This window comes from Stegostoma tigrinum, chromosome 20, assembly GCF_030684315.1.
Source record: "Stegostoma tigrinum isolate sSteTig4 chromosome 20, sSteTig4.hap1, whole genome shotgun sequence".
NCBI classification, from domain to species: Eukaryota; Metazoa; Chordata; class Chondrichthyes; order Orectolobiformes; family Stegostomatidae; genus Stegostoma; species Stegostoma tigrinum.
Genome location: NC_081373.1, coordinates 5,951,258 through 5,974,041, shown reverse-complemented (window position 1 = coordinate 5,974,041; position 22,784 = coordinate 5,951,258). Strand labels below are relative to the sequence as shown.

The 22,784-nt window shown below is 49.9% G+C and overlaps 1 protein-coding gene across 1 annotated transcript in view; it reads right to left on the bottom strand.

Moving 5' to 3' along the window:
- Window positions 1–19,056, bottom strand: part of LOC132210791 (uncharacterized) — a 33,752-nt gene extending 14,696 nt beyond the window's left edge. Inside the window, exons 1-5 of the mRNA XM_059653201.1 lie at window positions 18,984–19,056; window positions 15,131–15,235; window positions 9,895–9,958; window positions 5,706–5,815; window positions 3,442–3,472 (exon numbers count right to left, since the gene is read on the bottom strand). Coding sequence (XP_059509184.1) covers window positions 3,442–3,472; window positions 5,706–5,815; window positions 9,895–9,958; window positions 15,131–15,235; window positions 18,984–19,056 — 383 coding nt within the window. The remainder of the gene's footprint in view (window positions 1–3,441; window positions 3,473–5,705; window positions 5,816–9,894; window positions 9,959–15,130; window positions 15,236–18,983) is intronic.
- Window positions 19,057–22,784: the final 3,728 nt, after the last annotated feature.

Below are 22,784 nucleotides of genomic sequence, written 5' to 3'. Positions count from 1 at the left end.
GCTATTATATAAATACAAGTTCTCTCCTTTTCTCAGCCATAGTTTCTTTGCTGTACACTCCCTGAGGGGAATTGTCAATTTATCAGAAATTGGAGGTGAACAGACATTTATAAAGGCTCAGGAAATATAAACATAAAATATTAAGCGTAAGCAGGCAGGTTAGGTGTGGTCAGTCATTCTAACTTGTGGATATAGTTTCAAGTTAACAAAGAGACCAACAGCACTCACTTCAGGCAGATGACATATTGTCCAAATACACCTGGCTTGTTGGCCATTTGGTGACTTTATAATGAAAACCTAGACAGTAGTTCCAGCTAATGTTCCGAGCCAAATGGGTGTAGTATTGATCGGATCATTTGTCAGGAGGATGAATGGCTGTAAGGATCAATGGACACTGGAATCAATCGCTTTTGAGATTAATGGGTACAGGGATCAATAGGTTTCCAGATCAATACGGAAAAAGATCAATGACTGTACGGATTAATGGTCCCCATGCCTAATGATGAAAGACCAAAGATCATGCAAAATTACTTGTCAGATCTCACTACACTGAAAGCAGCAAGTTTTCCATGGTGCCAATCTTGAGCATTGCAACCGTGACTCTGAAGTTTAAAAGAACGTCACCAGATATAAAGTGGTACAGCACGTCCCAATGTTGTAAAACGTCCCCTAAAACAACATGCCTGTTTTTGTAACTGCCTGTCACCCTGTCGCTATCCAGGGTTCGTGTGTGGTCAGGCTGATCTGTGATATCTTCAAGGGTGGCTGGCCTTTGTCCGTGGAGGTGTATTTGAGTGTGAGGGAGTTAAAAAGTGAAAAAAACCAAGAAATGAAGACGGCATTTCACAGTCAGAAATAAAAAGTGCAGAACCATTTTAAATGTGGACACATGAGTATTAAGAGCTATGTGTGTGTTGTTCATAAGAACCAGGAGCTGGAGCAGGCCATTGGGCCCTTGAGCCGGCTCAGCCATTCAATAAGATCATGGCTCATCTTTTCGTAGCCTCAGATCCACTTATCCGCTCTCTCACCGTAACCCTCAATTCCTTACTGTTCAAAAAATTATCTGTCTTAGCTTCAAAATCATTCAATGAGGAAGCCTCGACTACTTCATCAGGCAGGGGATTTCACCAATTCACAACCCTTTGGGTGAAGGTTTTCCTCTTTAATTCAGTCCTAAATCTGGTCCCCCTAATTTTGAGGCTATACCCCCTCGTTCTATTCTCACCCAACAGTTCTCATTATCTCTCGTGGAAACAACCTCCCTGCTTTTATCTTACCTACTCCCTTCATAATTTTATCTGTTTCCATAAGATCCTCCCTCAAATTCCAATGAGTAGAATCCCAGTCTACTCAGTCTCTCCTCATAAGCCAACCCTCTCAACACTGGAATCAACTGAGTGAACCTCCCCTGCACCCCTCCAGTACACCCTTTCTCAAGTAAGGAAACCAAAACTGCATGCAGTACTCCAGGTGTGATACAGCTGTAACATAACCTCTCTGCTTTTAAACTCAATCCTTGTAGCAATGAAGGACAAAATTCCACTTGCCTTCCTAATTACCTGTTGCAATTGCAAACCAACCTTCTGTGATTCATGCACAAGAACACCTAGGTCCCTCTGTACAGCAGTACGCTAAAATTTTTTTACTGTTTGAGTGATAATCCTTTTTACTATTATTCCAATCAAAATGCACGACTTCACATTTATTCACCAGACCCGAAACTATAACTGTTTTCTCTTTCACAGATGCTGCCAGACCTGCTGATCTTTTCCAGCAAATTTGTTTTTTTCACATTTATTAACATTGAATTTCATCTGCCAGACCTTCACTCATGCACTTGAAGTATCTATATCCCTCTGCAAACTTTCACAGTCCTCTGCACACTTTGCTCTGCCACTCATCTTAGCGTCATCAACAAACTTTAACACACTACATGTGGTCCCCAACTCCAAATCATCTATGCAAATTGTAAACAATTGCGGTCCCAACACTGATCCCTGAGGCACACCACTAGCCACTGACCGCCAACTAGAAAAATACTCATTTACCCCCACTCTTTGTTTCCTGTCAGTTAACCAATCCTCTGTCCATGCTAATATATTGCCCATTGCACTGTGCACCTTTATCTTCTGCAGCAGCCTATTATATGGCATCTTGTTGAATGCCTTTTGGAAATCTCAATACACCACATCTACTGGGTCCCCATTGTCCACTGTGCTCGTAATGTCATCATAGAATTCCAGTAAGTTAGTTAAACATGACCTGCCTTTTATGAACCCATGCTGTGTCTGCCTAATGGGGTGATTCCTTTTTAGATGTCTTGCTATTTCTTCCTTGATGATAGATTTTCAAGCATTTTTCCCACTACAGAAATTAAGCTAACCAGCCAATTCCCCATCTTTTATCAACCTCCTTTTTAAAATGTGGCATTGCATTTACTGTTTTCCAAACAGCCACAACTGTACCCTAGCCCAGTGAATTTTGGAAAAGTACCGTGAGTACATTTGCTATTTTTCTTGCCATTGCTTTTAGCACCCCGGGATGCATCCCATCGGGGCCAGGAGACTTGTCTACCTTTAGCTCCATTAGCCTGCCTAACAGTACCTCTTTCATGAAAATAAACATTCCTAAGCCCTTAGCTACCTTAACTTCTTTGTCATCAGTTATTGACATGGTATTTGTGTCCTTCACTGTGAAGGCCAACACAAAATACCTGCTCAATGCCTTAGCTATTTCCTTATGTCCCACTATTAAACACCACTTCTCGTCCTCTAAAGGACCAATGTTTATCTTAGCCACTCTTTTTTGTTTTATGTATCTGTAGAACTGTTTACTATCTGTCTTTATATTATGAGCTAGTTTACTCTCATAGTCTATCTTTTCTTGTGGCTTTCTGTTGACCTTTAAAGTTTTCCCAATCTTCTAGTTTCCCACTGGTCTTTGCCATTTTGTATGCCTTATCTTTCAATTTGATTGGCTCCCTTATTTCCTTAGCCATCCCTGGTTGTACAAATCCATGCTGGTGCTATGTTTGGTGTATCATGCACCCACATAATCTAATTGATGCAGACAACGGTACGTAACCAGGTCTAGATATTTCTAACTACACTGCTATGGTACACTGCCAGTACAGGTGGGACTTCAACCCAGACCTTCTGGCCCAAAGATAGGAACACTACCACTGCATCACAAGAGCCCTCATTACAGTGCTGTTCATTAACTCCTGTTTGTAGTTGTAAAGCAACAGTTAAGGGGCTGTAATGGTGCAGTGGTATTGTCCCTACTTCTGAGGCAGGAGGTCTGCCTTTACATCCCATTTGCTCCAGAGGTGCGTCATGACAGCCCTGAACAGGTTGACTAGGAAATGGCTGTAAACCACGGTTAAGCCTGAATTGAGTGGGAATTCTGACTGGGCAGCTCTGTGTAATAAACACTTACCAAGATGTTGTCTCCATCTTTTCGCGGAGCACTGAAAAGAATGAGTTTGATATCAATCAGACATAACTTCAATGAACCTTATAGCAGCGAGATGCCATCATTCCTCAAACACACATACACATACCTGTCATTTGTGACAGCTCCATTGTATTTGTGAGCAATTTCATTCAACCATCAAATGCCCTGGAATTGATGATTCTGAGTGTTTCGAGGTTGAAAAGGTGGGAAGGGAAATGATGAACATTCTGGGGTTTAATTTACTCTGTTTGCTATTTCTAACCTGATCATGAGCATGTTCAAGTTAAAGACTGTCCAGGCCCAGCACAGTCCCATGGCAGTGAGTGACTAGGCCCAGCGCAGTCCCATGGCAGTGAGTGACTAGGCCCAGCGCAGTCCCATGGCAGTGAGTGACTAGGTCCAGCAGAGTCCCATGGCAGTGAGTGACTAGGCCCAGCACAGTCCCATGGCAGTGAGTGACTAGGCCCAGCGCAGTCCCATGGCAGTGAGTGACTAGGCCCAGCGCAGTCCCATGGCAGTGAGTGACTAGGTCCAGCAGAGTCCCATGGCAGTGAGTGACTAGGCCCAGCATGGACTCAAACTCGGCCCAGTGGCTTCTACATTGACAAGTTGGCCCTCAGGCCAACTCATGGCTGTTGCAGTGAGGGTGGGTTGGGTTCCTGGTGGTGTCCATGTACAGCACAGACTCATGGAGGTGACAGCAGGGCAAATTCGCGCCCAGTAAGAGAGCCTGTGGCATCGGCAGCGACTGCACTGGTGAGGTGGGCCTGAAGCAGTTTTGTGTCCATGGTGGAGTTGAGTTTGGACCAGAGTGATACTCAGTGCCATTGATGTTGTCCTCATAGGCAAGGGCCGGTGATGACTCAGAGCGGCGAGGGCCTTGGTGAGGTTGAGATGGTGCCAAAGAGTGGGTGGCCTGCGTTCCTGGGATGGCAGGGGACATGTGCCTGGCCACCAGGCCTATGGTCCATGGTGGAGCACTTAACAAGAAGGACTATAAAGTTGATTATTATTTTGTTACTTCTTTATTTTTCTGCCTTTGTGTTCTATATTTTGGTTTATTTTTCTGTGTTTTCAGATGATGGCAGAGAGCAGTGACTATATACAGCATATTTTGGAACAAAATACATGTGATAATAAATGAAGTAAAATAAAATTGATCTCCAGACCTGAGTTATGCCTCAGACTGGAGCTAATCCAAGCTGGAGGTAAATGGGTATCCAGAGACTTGAGCAGAAACAAGTCTGTCAAAATCTACTTGTCAGCTTGCTTACCATCCTGATACCGAATCACCAGGTCAATGTCTTGAAATTATCTACTATCAGCAGCGACTGGCTGAGAAACCGGCAATTGTACATTTGTACATGCACCCAAGCACAGACAGCACACGCTCACACTTACGCTAGCTCTCCACTAGGTACACACTCTCACACAAACATAAATACACAGATGCACACATGTACATACACATACATGTTTACACACCCACACTCCACGCACACAAAAACACAAATGTGCACACACACACTTAAATTCACACTTATGCATCCATACTTGCACGTACACACTTACACACACACACACACACACAAATGCTACTACACATGTGTACACACTTGTACACACATGCACACCTTCACAATCAATCATACACACTCATATTGGAAAGCACTCTCTCTCTCACACGCACAAGCACACACACACACGTACACATTCACATACACGCATATGCACATGTACTCACACACACACGTTCACACACGTACACATTCACACACACACACATACACATTAACTCACACACATACACACAAACGCACACACTCACACACGCCTAACACACGCACACTTGCACACGTGCACACGCACACATACACACACACGCACACATTCACACACACACACACACACATTCACACACACACACACACAGGCACACACACACACACACGTACACAATCACACGCACACAAGGACACAGACACACACACACATCTACACGCGTGCACACACACACACACGGACACAGACACACACACATACACATACGTACACATTTACACACACACATGCACATGCACACATTCACGCACGCCTACACGCACACAAGTGCGTGCACACACACACACACACACACACACACACACACACACACACACACACACACACAGAAGCATTGAATCGTTTCGCTACATTGCAGTATTGTGTGCTGCGATCAGTATTCTGCCCCACTCCATTCTTCATACCTGCTGCCTTTTTGAGGTCCTCAGCTTTTTTAATGTACGGCTGCACATTCTTATTCTCTGATTTCAGACCCTTGTGATCTTCATTGCTTCTTGGTATTTTGTGTTGGATCCTTAATTTTTGGCAAAACATGGTTTATTGATGCAGAAAAGGAGGGGAAAGTAAAGATGGAAATATCAAGGCTTTAATTAAACATTGAACATTGCTGCTATCGGAGAGTTTGATGTAGAAATATTACATCGAAGTACAACTGCACTACACATCAGCTGAATATTCTATGAAACGTAACAACCACTTACTCAGTTTAAAGCAATATCTGAAATGTAAATTACATACAGTCCGGACAACAGGAAAATGTCCAAGGGCCTTATCTCGTAACAAGATATTAAAGCATTAATAAAAATGAAAAGTTCTCCCACTATAATAATGTATAGGAGGAGAGAATGTAATTAGACTTTAAATTCAGGAGAGCTGAGGAATATATTGACCCTCAGGGCCTGTGAGTGAAGATGGATCTTCATACCACATCCAATTAACCACTTCAATGTAAACCCAATGTCATCCTTTTGAAACATATGTTGCCGGTTTAGAGTAAGAATGTCCATTATCTTTAATATTCATGGTTTGCTTAGCTGTTGCTGACCTGAATACATGTCCCCATTTACTTGCCGCTACATCAAATCGATGGTGCCAACATTCATGGTGTTCAGAATGAGGATTTAATAGCAACCATACCATCTTAAGATGCAAAGTTCACAGAATTCAAATAGGGCAAAGCAATATCTACAACTGAATAAGTATCACCCTAATAATAATAATATCTCGAATATCGATAACTGCTAAAGCTATAACCGCCAATTTCTTGCACAAAGGTAGTCAAGTTTGGACCTTTCTTCTCAAAAGGCAGTGTCCAATGTCCACATGTCCAGCTGAAATGTTTACACCTGAGACCCGTAGAGTTCTAATAATATCGAATGAAATAGAGCAAAGGTGGGAAAAATGAGAAGCAGCATGTTGAAAGACAGAGCCATAGAATGGTTAGAGCACACAGTAGGAGGCCACTCAGCACAGCGGGTCTGTGCCAACTCTTTTCAAGAGCGTCTTAGATTGATTTCCTGCCATTGCTTTTTTTTCAGACGTTTGTCAAATTCCCACGGAATAATGGAAAGGTGAAGGGTGTCCTAGTCCCAAAAGGTTACCAGAAGTGAGCACATTTGGTGAACTTTTTAAGGAGTTCTTGCTCACGGTCAGCAGCAACGACAGGGAGACACAGTTAAGCAGCAGGATTGGTACCACACTGAGGGACTGCCATTGGGCTAGGGTCTGGCTGGAATGGTCTCCTAGCTGGTGAATTTAGAGCAGGGAGTCACAGCCTCAGGAGAAAAGATTGGTCTCTTATCCCCGAGACCAAGAGAAATTGTTCACTCAGAAAATTGTGAATCCTTGGAATTTAATAGCCCACACATCTATGGATCATTCAGAGCATTCAAGAGACAGAGATTGATAAAACTTTAGATATTAAGAAAATTATGTGATCTGGGGATTGAGCAGGAAGATCTAGTGAGGGAGAAGATCAGTGATTATTGAATTATGAAACAGGCAAAAAGAGCTGAATGGCCTACTCTAAATGATTCACAGCACTACCCAAACAGTTTCTCATCGTGACCCCATTTCTGTGAGATCTTTGGTGTGGGGTGAGGCGTGGTGTGGGGTAGTGGGGTGTGGGGTGGTATTGTGTGGGGTGGTGTGTGGTGTAGGAAGTGGTGTGGTGTGGGGTGATGTGGGGTTTGGTATGGATGGTGTGGTGTGGGGTGGTGTGGGGGTGTGGTGTGGGTGGTGTGGTGTGGGGTAGTGTGTGGTGTGGGGTGGGGTGGTGTGTGGTGTGGGGTGGTGCTGTGTGGTTCTGTGTGGTGTGGTGTGGGGTGGGGTGAGGTGTGGTGTGGGGTGGTGTGGTGTAGTGTGGGGTGGTGTGGTGTAGTGTGGGGTGGTGTGGTGTGGGGTGGTGTGGTGTGGGGTGGTGTGTAGTGTGGGACGAGGTGTGGTGTGGGGGTTGTGTAGTGTGGGGTGAGGTGTGGTGTTGGGGGGGTATAGTGTGGGGCGAGGTGTGGTGTGGGGTGATGTGGGGCGTGGTGTGGGTAGTGTGGTGTGGGGTGGTATGTGGTGTGGGGTGGGGTGGTGTGGGATGGTGTGGTGTGGAATGGTGTGATGGTGTGGTGTGGGGTGGTATGTGGTGTGGGTTGGGGTGGTGTGTGGTATGGGGTGGTGCTGTGTGGTTCTGTGTGGTGTGGTGTGGGGTGGGGTGAGGTGTGGTGTGGGGTGGTGTGGTGTAGTGTGGGGTGGTGTGTGGGGTGGTGTAGTGTGGGGTGGTGTGGGGTGATGTGTAGTGTGGGGCGAGGTGTGGTGTGGGGAGGTGTGTAGTGTGGGGTGAGGTGTGATGTGGGGGGGCATGTGGTGTAGGGTGGTGCAGTGGGGTGTGTAGTATGGGGTGAGGTGTGTGGTGAGGTGTGGTGGGGTGTGGTGCTGTGTAGTGTGGGGTGAGGTGTGATGTGGGGGGGCGTGTGGTGTAGGGTGGTGCAGTGGGGTGCTGTGTGGTGTGGTGTGGTGTGTAGTATGGGGTGAGGTGTGGGGTGAGGTGTGGTGGGGTGTAGTGCTGTGTGGTGTGGTGTGAGGTGTGGGTGGTGGGTGGTGTGGGGTGGGGTGGTGCTATGAGGTGTGGTATGGGGTGGGGTAAGGTGTGGTGGGGTGTAGTGCTGTGTGGGGTGGGGTGTGGGTGGTGTGGGGGGTGTGGGGTGGGGTCAAGTGTGGGTGGTGTCTGGGACAAGTTGGGATGGGGTGGGGTAAGGTGTGGTGGGGTGTAGTGCTGTGTGGGGTGGGGTGAGGTGTGGGTGGTGTGGGGGGTGTGGGGTGGGGTGAGGTGTGGGTGGTGTCTGGGACAAGTTGGGATGGGGTGGGGTAAGGTGTGGTGGGGTGTGGGGGGTGTGGGGTGGGGTGAGGTGTGGGGGGTGGGTGGTGTGGGGGGTGTGGGGTGGGGTCAAGTGTGGGTGGTGTCTGGGACAAGTTGGGATGGGGTGGGGTAAGGTGTGGTGGGGTGTGGGGGGTGTGGGGTGGGGTGAGGTGTGGGGGGTGGGTGGTGTGGGGGGTGTGGGGTGGGGTGTGGGTGGTGTCTGGGACAAGTTGGGATGGGGTGGGGTAAGGTGTGGTGGGGTGTGGGGGGTGTGGGGTGGGGTGAGGTGTGGGGGGTGGGTGGTGTGGGGGGTGTGGGGTGGGGTGTGGGTGGTGTCTGGGACAAGTTGGGATGGGGCATGGGAATTGGTGGTGCATGAGACATGTGAGAGTGGAGAAGGAGGTTGGGAGAGACCTTTATAGCTGCTGTCTAGTCTGATTGTGTTTGATATGTACAGTGCAAACTGTTCGTTATATCTTATTGGGAAAACATGATCGAGCTATCTGCACCTTTTCTAGCGACCCCACCATCAACATCCGGGGGTGGGAGGGTTTACCATTGACTTGAAACTCAACTGGACTCACCACATAAACACAGTGGCTATAAGAGCAGGTCAGAAGCTGGGAATACTGCGACGAGTAACTCCCCTCCTGACTCCCCAAAGCCTGTCCACCATCTACAAGGCACAAGTCAGGAGTGCGATGGGATACTCCCCATTTGCCTGGATGGGTGCAGCCCCCAGCAACACTCAAGAAGCTTGACACCATCCAGGACAAAGCAGCCGCTTGATTGGCACCACATCCACAAACGTCCCACTCCCCCCACCACCGACGCTCAGTAGCAGCAGTGTGTACTATCTACAAGATGCACTGCAGAAACTCACCAAACATCCTCAGACAGCACCTTCCAAACCCACGACTCATTCCATCTAGAAGGACAAGGGCAGCAGATACATGGGACACCACCCCCTGCAAGATCCCCCCCAAGCCACTCACCATCCTGACTTGGAAATATGTCACTGTTCCTTCAATGTCACTGGGTCAAAATCCTGGAATTCCCTCCCTAATGGCATTATAGTTCTACCTAAAGCGCGTGGACTGTAGCGATTCAAGAAGGCAGCTCACCACCACCTTCTCAAGGGGCAACTAGGGACAGACGATAAATGCTGGGCCCAGTCGTTGGCACGCACGTCCCATGAGTGAATAAAACAAGATGAAAGTTTAATATTTCTGATTTCAGTTTCTTACTTTGAATTGCTCTTTAACAACTTGCTGCTTTTGCTTCTGAAATTTGCCTTCTTGCTTTTCTGCACTGTATCGAAGAAGAAAGGTCACAATTGGTTTGGCAATCACACGCACATCAGCAGCAATTCAATAAATCGCCAATATCCCGGGTCACAGATGCTAACAAGACCAATACAAGAGGGAATGAAGGATATATGCCTTAATTCTCAACCTAATAAAAACCAAAAGTACTGCAGATGCTGTAAATCAGGAACAAAACCAGAAGTTGCTGGAAAAGCTCAGCAGGTCTGGCAGCATCAGTGAGGGAAAGAGCAGAGTTAACATTTCAGGTCCAGTGACCCTTCCTCAGAACTGCTCCTCAACCTGTTTGGTTGTGTTGTAAATGCATTTACTTGGCAGCCCATCGCTCCTTGACTCTTTCTGCCTTTTTGTGGGCTGTTCCTTCCTGAGCCGAGACACTGTTGGGTATTAAGGCAGATGAAAGTGGGTGGCAGAGCTGGTACTGGTGGGTACTTGGGGGGGAGGTGGAGGAGTGAGTGAGTGCAAGATTAGTGGTGTCAGGGGCTGGGCTGGGTGACAGGGAGTGAAGAAAGATGTTGCAGGGAATAGTGAGAGAGGGAGAGTGTGAGCCTTGGATGAAGGTTGGTAGGGGGAGCAGACAATAGCAGAAATGGGAGAGAGAGAAGATGGTGGCAGTCACTCTGGTGGGATAGAGAAGGTTATTAGCCTTTCTTGTGGTGCTGGGTATTCCTGAAGGTGGATGAGACTGCACTGACCCTCAGGCACCCTTAGGCTATGTTGGCATGGTCTGCTGCCCTGCCTTCCCCTGCTCACCCTGGGGGCTGAGGAGGCCTCAGCAAACCCCATGTCCAGCAGGAGCTGCAGGTTCGAAACTAGCCTGAGGTGAGTCACGAGATAACAAGGTTTAGAAGGGTCTAGGCCCGAAATGTCAGCCTTCCTGCTCCCCTGATGCTGCTTGGCCTGCTGTGTTCATCCAGCTCCACACTGTGTTATCTCAGATTCTCCAGCATCTGTGGTTCCTACTGTCTCTGAGGTGAGCCGTGGCACACTCCATCCCCCCATCCCCATTTCCGCACCCCCCCCCCCCCACCCCCCCCCCCCACCCCACCCCCACCCCCCGGCCCCAGACATAAAATACAGAATTGGATGATTGAAGGCAAAATTTGGCTGACAATTTTAAGATTGGGCAGGGACTCGGAGAGAGGGATTCAGAAGGTGAAGGTAGAGGCTGAAAGGGACTGTTTCAGGAGAAGGATGAGGTCAACAGGACATTGCTGTGTAGAAATAAGTAGTCACTCAGTGGGCCAAGGAATTAAAAATAAAAATTCTTTCATTCGCAGGATGAGGGTGTCTCTGGCCAGGCCAGATTTTATTGTCCTTCCCAGTTAGGAGTCAAGCCACCTTACTGTGGGTCTGGAGTCACATGTAGGTCAGACCAGTTGAGAACGATGGTTTCCTTCCCTCAAGGACATCAGGGAGCCAGATCGGTTTTCCTCTGACAATTTATTCATAGAATATTAACTTTAGACTTTTAAACTAATGTTATAATTAATAATACATTCAAATCCATGCTTTCTGACTAACTGCGGGGAACATTTTCACTGAACAGCTCCCTTCCTTCAAAGTTTGCAGACAGTCTTGTGCTGTCGTTCTGCTAGTGAGGGGAGTCCAGTTTCTACAAGTGAGCAGCAGTATCTAAATCATCCATCACTGGCCCCTGCCTCCCACAAGAGGATTCCTGCGCCTCCCAAATCCCGAGTCTGTCCCTGCCCCTCCCCCACCATGCACCCGCCGCCATTGACCATGAGGACACGGCCGGAGACCCCACCGATGACGTCACATCCGCCTCCGCCGGCCACAGAACTTCCGGAACCGCTGCTGCAGTCACCACCTCCACGTCCAGGTACAACACCCCACACACCACCCTCACCTCAGCTGCTGCCGCCCACCCCGATCCTCCCACCGCCGACGGAACCCCGCCCACGGCCGACGCCGACGGAACCCCGCCCACGGTCGACGCCGACGGAACCCCGCCCACGGCCGACGGAACCCCGCCCACGGCCGACGGAACCCCGCCCACAGCCGACGACATCATCGCTCCGCCCACAACCTCCACAGCCTGCAACCCCAGAGGAGACAGCCACCCTGAGCCCTGCCGAATCTTCACCATCCCCCCAGACCTCCCACTGACTGAGGACGAACGGTCAGTCCTGAGCAAGGGGCTCACCTTTGTCCCCCTACAACCACACATCAACGAATACCAGTCACGGTCGGACACAGAGCAGTTTTTCCGCCGTCTTCGCCTGCATGCCTACTTCTTCAACCGGGAACCCAACCCTCCTTCCACTGACCCCTTCACCCGCTTCCAACACAAGTCCTCCTCCTGGACACCACCCCCAGGCCTCCTACCCTCCCTCGACCTCTTCATCTCCAACTGCCGTCGAGACATTAACCGCCTCAACCTCTCCACCCCTCTCACCCACTCCAACCTCTCCCCCGCAGAACGGGCAGCCCTCCGCTCCCTCCGCTCCAACCCCAACCTCACCATCAAACCCGCAGACAAGGGTGGCGCAGTGGTAGTATGGCGTACTGACCTCTACATCGCCGAGGCCAGACGCCAACTCTCCGACACCATCTCCTACCGCCTCCTCGATCATGACCCCACACCCGAGCACCAAACCATCATCTCCAACGCCATTCATGACCTCATCACCTCAGGGGACCTCCCACCCACAGCCTCCAACCTCATTGTTCCCCAACCCCGCACGGCCCGTTTCTATCTCCTTCCCAAAATCCACAAACCTGCCTGCCCTGGTCGACCCATCGTCTCAGCCTGCTCCTGCCCCACCGAACTCATCTCCACCTATCTGGACTCCATTTTCGCCCCCTTGGTCCAGGAACTCCCCACCTATGTCCGTGACACCACCCACGCCCTCCACCTCCTCCAGGACTTCCAATTCCCTGGCCCCCAACACCTCATATTCACCATGGACGTCCAGTCCCTGTACACCTGCATTCCGCATGGAGATGGCCTCAAGGCCCTCCGCTTCTTCCTGTCCCGCAGGCCCGACCAGGCCCCCTCCACCGACACTCTCATCCGCCTAGCGGAACTCGTCCTCACACTCAACAACTTCTCTTTTGACTCCTCCCACTTCCTACAGACTAAGGGGGTGGCCATGGGCACCCGCATGGGCCCCAGCTATGCCTGCCTCTTTGTAGGTTACGTGGAACAGTCCATCTTCCGCACCTACACAGGCCCCAAACCCCACCTCTTCCTCCGGTACATTGATGACTGTATCGGCGCCGCCTCTTGCTCCCCAGAGGAGCTCGAACAGTTCATCCACTTCACCAACACCTTCCACCCCAACCTTCAGTTCACCTGGGCCATCTCCAGCACATCCCTCACCTTCCTGGACCTCTCAGTCTCCATCTCAGGCAACCAGCTTGTAACTGATGTCCATTTCAAGCCCACCGACTCCCACAGCTACCTAGAATACACCTCCTCCCACCCACCCTCCTGCAAAAATTCCATCCCCTATTCCCAATTCCTCCGCCTCCGCCGCATCTGCTCCCACGATAAGACATTCCACTCCCGCACATCCCAGATGTCCAAGTTCTTTAAGGACCGCAACTTCCCCCCCACGGTGATTGAGAACGCCCTTGACCGCGTCTCCCGCATTTCCCGCGACACATCCCTCACACCCCGCCCCCGCCACAACCGCCCCAAGAGGATCCCCCTCGTTCTCACACACCACCCTACCAACCTCCGGATACAACGCATTATCCTCCGACACTTCCGCCATTTACAATCCGACCCCACCACCCAAGACATTTTTCCATCCCCACCCCTGTCTGCTTTCCGGAGAGACCACTCTCTCCGTGACTCCCTTGTTCGCTCCACACTGCCCTCCAACCCCACCACACCCGGCACCTTCCCCTGCAACCGCAGGAAATGCTACACTTGTCCCCACACCTCCTCCCTCACCCCCATCCCAGGCCCCAAGATGACATTCCACATTAAGCAGAGGTTCACCTGCACATCTGCCAATGTGGTATACTGCATCCACTGTACCCGGTGCGGCTTTCTCTACATTGGGGAAACCAAGCGGAGGCTTGGGGACCGCTTTGCAGAACACCTCCGCTCAGTTCGCAACAAACAACTGCACCTCCCAGTCGCAAACCATTTCCACTCCCCCTCCCATTCTCTTGATGACATGTCCATCATGGGCCTCCTGCACTGCCACAATGATGCCACCCGAAGGTTGCAGGAACAGCAACTCATATTCCGCCTGGGAACCCTGCAGCCATATGGTATCAATGTGGACTTCACCAGTTTCAAAATCTCCCCTTCCCCCACTGCATCCCTAAACCAGCCCAGTTCATCCCCTCCCCCCACTGCACCACACAACCAGCCCAGCTCTTCCCCCCCACCCACTGCATCCCAAAACCAGTCCAACCTGTCTCTGCCTCCCTAACCGGTTCTTCCTCTCACCCATCCCTTCCTCCCACCCCAAGCCGCACCCCCAGCTACCTACTAACCTCATCCCACCTCCTTGACCTGTCCGTCTTCCCTGGACTGACCTATCCCCTCCCTACCTCCCCACCCACACCTTCTCCACCTATCTTCTTTACTCTCCATCTTCGGTCCGCCTCCCCCTCTCTCCCTATTTATTCCAGTTCCCTCCCCCCATCCCCCTCTCTGATGAAGGGTCTAGGCCCGAAACGTCAGCTTTTGTGCTCCTGAGATGCTGCTTGGCCTGCTGTGTTCATCCAGCCTCACATTTTATTATCTTGGAATCTCCAGCATCTGCAGTTCCCATCATCTCTAAATCATCCATCACTGCTAAGAGCTGCCTCGAGTTGCTGTTGACTCTTTTACAGCTTGGATAGGGAATGATGGGCCAACACCTGCTCTCCTTACTACAGCCAGCAATGTGCAGAAATCAGATTCTCTGAAGCTGCAAGTTTCAGCATTTTTGTTCCCCGATTGATAATTACGGAGCGAAGAAGCCATTCTCTGATTTATCATTCGAATGGCAAAAGAATACCAGACACACATTAGAACCAACAGGTGGTGCTGTTGTATCAGAGATAGTAGGAACTGCAGATGCTGGAGAATCTGAGATAACAAGGTGTGGAGCTGGATGAACACAGCAGGCCAAGCAGCATCAGAGGAGCAGGAAGGCTGATGTTTCGGGCCTAGACCCTGCTGTCCTACCTTTGAAGGATAGAACCACCATCCCAGCCAGAAAGAGGATGAAGAGGCTGATGCCAACTACACTCGTGCTGCTGATTAATGCCTGCAGATCCAAACTTGCATTGCCTGTTGAGGGTACAAAAAAAACAAACAAATCAGACAAAAGTGCCAATCAATTGCCCATCAGAACTGTCAAGGCGTGATGCTGCATGTCTTTATTAAAATAATAATGTCCAGATATCATAGAAACTGAAATTTAAACATAGAAGCTGCTAGAAATGTAATGTCAGTCATGTTTCTGAAGTGGAGGATGTTTTTAGTGTTACATACAGAGAAAATAGGAGCAGGAGTAGGCCATTCGGCCCTTTGAGCCTGTTCCACCACTCAATACGATCATGGCAGATCATCCAACTCGATCCGTTGACCCCGCTTTCTCCCCATATCCTTTGATCCCTTTAGCCCCAAGAACTGTATCTCACTCCTGCTTGAAAACGTTCAATGTTTTGGCTTCAATTGCTTTCTGTGGCAGAGAATGCCACAAGCTTCCCACTCTCCCGGTGAAGATATTTCTCCTCATCTCAGTCCGAAATGCCCTACCCCATTTCCCATGAGCTCTAATTCTGCTACTCTGGTTTGATGATAACATGCTCACTCTTGTATCAGAGAGGTTGGAGTTAGACGTGAACACATTCTACATGAACATATTAATGCAGAACCCATGGGCTGCTGCATTGTCCGGTATACAGATTCTTGGATGAAAGAGTAGGGGAAGCTGCATTTTTATAGCACTTTTGAAGAAGCTGAGAGCATTGTTGCTAAGTTTGCAGGTAACACAAAGATAGGTGGAGGGACAGTTAGTGTTGAGGAAGTGGGGAGGCTGCAGGAAGGTCTTGAAGAGTGTGCAAAGACGTGGCAGATGGAATATAATGTAGGAAAGGGTGAGGTTACGTAATTTGGCAGGCTGAATACAGGCATAGACTATTTTCTAAACGGAAAAGGCTTCGGAAACCTAAAGCACAAAGGAACTTATGAGCCCAAGTTTAGAATTCTTTTAAGGGTAACATGCAGGTCAGTTGGTAGTTAGGAAGGCAATGTTAGCATTTATTTCAAGAGGGCTAGAACTTAAGAGCAGGGATGTTCTACTGAGGCTGTATAGGGCTCTGGTGAGAACACATTTGGAACATTGTGAGCAGTTACTTGCTTCTGCCTAAGGAAGGATGCATTGGCGTTGGAGGCAGTCCCGGGGTGGGGGTGGGGTTGGTGGTGGAGTTTACAAGAATGATACTGAAGATGAAGGGCTTGTCACATGAGGAGTGGTTGACGACTTTGGGTCTGGGCTTGATAGAGTTTAGAAGAATGAGGAAGTATCTGATTGAAACTTAGAAAATGTTGAGAGAAGTTTGGATAGAGTGGACATTGAGAAAATGTGTTGACTAGTAAGAGAGACTAGAGCCTGAGAGCACAGCCTCAGAGGGAAGGAATGATCCTTTAGAATTGAGACGAGGAGGAATATCTTCAGCCAGAGGGTGGTTAATCTATGGGCATCACTGTCACAGCGGGCTGAGGAGGCCATTTGTTGAGTGTCTTTAAGACAGAGATAGATAGGTTCTTGATTAGTAAGCGGGTCAAGAGTTATGGGGAGAAGGCAGGAGAATGGTGTTGAGAAACATAACTGCCGTGATTGAATGGCAGAGCAAACTTGATGGGCCGAATGGCCTAATTCCACACCTCTGTCTTATGATCTTAGGTTTTTGATGAAATGACCAGAAATGTTAACTCTGTATTCCTCTTCACAGATGCTGTCTGACCTGCTGAGTATTATCTGTAGTTTCTGTTTTCATTTCAGATTTTCAGCGTTCACATTGTCGGAGAAGGTTTACGGATCGCGGAGGTCTTGTTGGAGAGAGTTTAATTCAGGAGATTAGATGTCTCATAACGCAGAGAATCATTGGGAATTATAGGATTGCTAATTGTCCAAGATTCATTGAGATTCTGCAGGAAGTGCAGATTTTGTTTTTGCATTTCTCTTTGCCAAGTTGTAAAGATATTGTAACTGGGGGGGGGGGGGGGTTGGTGGGGGTGGGAGGGGTGAAATGAGGGTACAGTTTGATGGACAGTCAAGCATCATGCAGTTGGACAGGCAATTTGTTTGCCTGATTGCAGGTGGCACAGTTAGACAGAAGGATGGGTGTGTGAAATTTAACGGCTGCAGCATGGGGTCTCGTCAAATGATGAAACCTTCAAGAATACACTTAATCCCAGTTGGTAAGCCTAAAAAAAAGTTAACATACCACTTAACAAATATGTCAGTCAACCTGTTAAGGTTCATTCCTCCTAACGTCTTTCTGATCTGTATGTCCTCGCTTACTGCCTGTACTGCTCGTAAACCAAGCATTTCGCTGTATTTCAATCAATCAATCAACCGTTCGAAATTAATTACAAAATCACAGTTTGAGCAGTTGATAGAAGGAAATTATTTGATTTGATTTACTATCGACACGTGTACTGAGATACAGTGAAAAGTACTGTTTTGCGTGCTATCCGGACAAACTATACCTTACATAAGAACATCAGGGTAATAGAACAGAATACGGAATATAGTGTCACAGCGATAGTGAAGGTGCAGAGAAAGATCAACTCTAATAAAGGAGAGGGCCATTCATAAGTCTGATAACAGCAGGAAAGAAGCTGCTCTTAAATCTGTTGGCATATGTTTTCAAACTTTTGTGTCTGCTACCCAATAGAAGCAGGTAGAACAGAATATATTTGGGGTGGGAGGACTTGAAGATAATATTAACTACTTTCCTGAGGTAGCGGGAAGTAGGGACGGAGCCAATGGAGGGAAGGCTGGTTTCTGTGATGGGCTGGGCTGCATTCACAACTCTCTAATTTCTTGTGGCCTCGGGAAGAGCAGTTGCTGTACCTTGAACCTCAAATGCTCTTACAGAGACTGTGGTAAGTGGAATGGGATAAATGCAGTACATCTGGGGCTAGATAGTGATAATGCAAATGATCATGACACACACAGCTGATCTATACATCAAAAGTTATTTGCCCAGGATCAGTACATGGGTATTATATGTTTCAGAAAGGACCAATAAATGGATAAGTGTCACAATGTGTAGGAATAGCTTGTGGTGAGTTAATAATTGGTTAAACATTCAGGATGATAGCCAAAGAGCACGATGGGGAAAAACAGAATGAAAAACACAAAAATATAGAGAAGTAGTACGAGTGAGTGCGGAAGTGACTTTTGAGCCTCAAAGGGATCACAAACTGGTGGGAGACTATTCAGTTATTCAAAGGGCAACCTCATAGTAGGAGTCCCGTACAGATGTACAGGACAAAGTAATTCAAAGTAGAAGTTTGTAGCATTGATAGTGAAAAAAATTCAGACAAAATGGAACTAGTGAGGGTGTTTATATGAAATTTTGGTGTCTACCTGCACACTTGAGGACAATCAACCAAGCAAGACAAAATGAAAGTAGTCAGATTGTTTGAAATTACACTGAAGTAACAGAAATAGTTAGCTTTGCTGGAACGTAAAAGGCTGAAATGTGGTTAACAACTTAGGTTTATGAGAAGTAATTGGGTGATACTGATTTTAAGCCGAACTCTCCCATTTCTGGGAGATCTGGCAGATAATCTGAATTTATTTCCACGGCCACGTATTCCCGGGAGAGTGGGTCAATTGACATAAAAGTCACACTTCTCCAAGATGATGCTTTTCAGAGAGAATTGCTTCTGCAGCCACCCAAGGAGGAAGCAGATGCAAAAGGAAAGCTATCGAAACTGGACAAATGAGCAGATTCAATGAGCCAAATGGACTACTCTGCTCCCACATCTTTGTCTGATGTACAACATCTGATTGTACCTGATATCTGAATGAGACGTCCAAGTTTAAGGGGTTTTTCAATGAGATCTGTTTTGGTGAAAGTAAGTTGCATTTGACTAAAATCAGATATTGCAATGTTTGGTTGGGATGATAGTGGGAAGCTTTCAGGCATCATCAAGATGCCTGCTGATTTCTTACGGAATGCCGCAATGGAATTTGAGAATTGTGTTATTAAATAGACAATAGGTGCAGGAGTAGGCCATTCGGCCCTTCGAGCCAGCACCACCATCCATGATGATCATGACTGATCATCCACAGATTAGAAAACCATTTAAAACTGGGAATCAGATTTGCGTGGCTTTTGAATTTATTCATTTAGCTACAAAGCAAAGTTGGTCTGGAATAAGTTTAAATCGGTAATCCTACGTACAGAGTATTAATAAGATCATTCACCATACTGTTACTGGATCATTGTCTCATTAGACAAAGACAGTTAGTGGTGGTTTAACCTGAAGGTCATCACACCTGAAGCAGGGGAAGAGGCTAGAATTGTAGAATACAGAGGAGACATTTCAGTCTATCCACCAAAGATATACAGTACAACCACTTTCCCCGACTAGGCCCATAGCCTTGAATGTTATCGCACTGTAAGTGCTCATTTAAGTACTTTTTAAAGGTTGGGAAGGAGCTGGTGTGGGGATTGAGCCCGTGCTATCAGCAGCACATCACATTGCAAACCAGCCAGCCGAACAAATCAGCCCATCACTAGCAGCCTGGTTAACTGTGCGAGGTCGTCTCAGATAGCAGACCGCCCATCGAAGGAAAAGGCAGAGCAATTGTTCAATTTAACCAGTCAGCTGAATGGGTGTACACTCAGAAAAAACCAAGTACTGGATTAGATGGGTCAGCGTTAGGTATTTTGATGAAACATTCCAAGGTGGAGAAACTTTTAAGGGCAAATAAAACAAGATGAAAATTAAATCTGAGTAATTTTCCGCCCTTAGTTAATTCAAAGAGCACAAAGGTAGCTATCTTTAACAATGCTTCGCTGCTAATGCTCCTGATCCACATTTTAATCAAGATGATTTCACAATATTTCTTACAGGGAAAAATGGAAAATGCTTTCCTTTAAGTTGGAAAGCTAAGAACTTTGAAAAAGTTTGTTAGAAGTTTATCTGGTTGCTGATACATTTTCTATTGTGAAGGTAATGCCATTGGATTCTGTCTCCCAGATAAATAAGGTCTCATACAATGGGAGTAGTGACGCTAATATACCTATTGAGGGTAGTCTAGATAATTATTCAATGTGGGATAATGTAGGCAGTGCAAAAAATGTAAGTAAGTCACATGTACAGATAGACATGACGACCTTGGAACAAGCCCTGAACAGTAAAGGTAATTTCTAAAAGTAGACGCACAGGTTCAAACCATCAACTGTTGGAATAATATTTTAAAGATACAAACAGGGTTGTAGGAGAATAGTTGTCTCATGGTATATTGCTTTACTTAGACAGTAAAGTTTTTAATGATCCTGTCAAAGTTTTATTTGAACGTATAAAGTGTAAGAATCTGGGGTGGAGGCTGGCTTGGGGGAAGGGAGCCCCAGAGCGGAGGCTGTCCTGAGGGACGGGAGTCCCGGAGCAGGAGCTGGCATGGGGGAGGGGAGTTCCGGAGCGGAGGCTGGTGTGGGGGAAGGGAGTCCCGGAGCAGAGGCTGGAGTGTGCAAAGGGAGTCCGGGAGTGGAGGCTGGCGCGGGGGAGGGGAGCCCCGGAGCGGAGGCTGGCATGTGCAAAGGGAGTCCGGGAGCGGAGGCTGGCGTGGGGGAGGGGAGTCCCAGAGTGGAGGCTAGCCTGAGGGAAGGGAGCCCCGGAGCGGAGGCTGGCGAGAGGGAAGGGACCCCTGGAGAGGAGGATGGTGTGGGGGAAGGGAGTCCTGGAGAGGAGGATGGTGTGGGGAAGGAGAGTCCCGGAGCAGATGCTGGCATGGGGAGGGGCGTCCTGGAGCGGAGGCTGGCGTGGGAGAGGGGAGTCTCGGAGCAGTGGCTGGTGTGGGGGAGGGGAGTCCCAGAGTGGAGGCTAGCCTGAGGGAACGGAGTCCTGGAGCGGAGGCTGGCATGGGGGAAGGGAGTCCCGGAGCGGAGGCTGTTGTGGGGGAGGGGAGTCTCAGAGCAGAGGATGGCGTGGGGGAAGGGAGTCGCAGAGCGGAGCCTGGCGTGTGGGAGAGGAGTCCCGGAGCGGAGGCTGGCGTGGGGGAGGGGAGCCCCAGAGCGGAGGCTGTTGTGGGGGAGGGGAGTCTCAGAGCAGTGGCTGGCATAGGGGAAGGGAGTCCCAGAGTGGAGGCTGGCCTGAGGGAAGAGAGTCCCGGAGTGGAGGCTGGCGTGGGGGAAGGGAGTCCCGGAGCAGTGGCTGGCGAGGGGGAGGGGAGTCCCGGAGCAGAGTCTGGTGTGGGGGAGGGGAGTCTCGGAGCAGTGGCTGGCGTGGTGGAGGTGACTCCCAGAGTAGATGCTGGTGTGGGGTGGGGAGTCCCGGAGTGGAGGATGGCCTGAGGGAACGGAGTCCCGGAGCAGAGGCTGGAGTGAGGGAGGGGAGTCCCAGAGCAGATGCTGGCGTGGGGGAGGAGAGTCCCGGAGCGGAGGCTGGCGAGGGGGAGTGGAGTCCCGGAGTGGAGCCTGGCGTGGGGGAGGGGAGTCCCGGAGTTGGGCCTGGCGTGTGGGAGAGGAGTCCTGGAGCGGAGGCTGGCGTGGGGAAGGGAGTCCCGGAGCGGAGGCTGGAGTGGGGGAAGGGAGTCCCGGAGCAGAGGCTGCTGAGGTGGAGGGGAGTCCCGGAGCAGAGGCTGGTGTCGGGGAGGGGAGTCCCAGAGTGGAGGCTGGCGTGGGGGAGGGGAGTCCCGGAGTGGAGCCTGGCATGCAGGAGGGGAGTCCCAGAGCGGAGGCTAGCCCGAGGGATGGGAGTCCCGGAGCAGAGGCTGGCGTGGAGGAGGGGTGTCCCAGAGCAGATGCTGGCATGGGGAAGGGGAGTCCCAGAGCGGAGGCTGGCCTGAGGGAAGGGAGTCCCGGAGCGGAGGCTGGCGTGGGGACGTGGAGTCCCAGAGCAGATGCTGGCGTGGGGGAGGAGAGTCCCAGAGTGGAGCCTGGCGAGGGGGAGGGGAGTCCCGGAGCAGAGACTGGCGTGGGGGAGGGGAGTCCCGGAGTTGGGCCTGGCATGTGGGAGAGGAGTCCTGGAGCGGAGGCTGGCATGGGGGAAGGGAGTACCGGAGCGGAGGCTGGAGTGGGGGAAGGGAGTCGCGGAGCGGAGGCTGGAGTGGGGGAAGGGAGTGCCGGAGCAGAGGCTGGCGTGGGGGAGGGGAGTCCCGGAGTTGGGCCTGGCATGTGGGAGAGGAGTCCTGGAGCGGAGGCTGGCGTGGGGGAAGGGAGTACCGGAGCGGACGCTGGAGTGGGGGAAGGGAGTCGTGGAGCGGAGGCTGGTGAGGTGGAGGGGAGTCCCGGAGCAGAGGCTGGTGTTGGGGAGGGGAGTCCCAGAGTGGAGGCTGGCGTGGGGTGGGGAGTCCCGGAGCGGAGGCTAGCCTGAGGGAACGGAGTCCCGGAGCAGAGGCTGGCGTGGGGGAGGGGAGTCCCGGAGTGGAGGCTGGCGTGGGGGAGGGGAGTCTCAGAGCAGAGCTGGTGTGGGGGAGGGGAGTCTGAGAGCAGATGCTGGCGTGTGGGAGGGGAGTCCTGGAGCGGAGGCTGGCCTGAAGGAAGAGAGTCCTGGAGCGGAGGCTGGCGAGGGGGAGGGGAGTCCCGGAGCGGAAGCTGGCGAGGTGGGTATCGAGCCTGCGGGTTGGAGGCTGGCGTGGGGGGAGCAT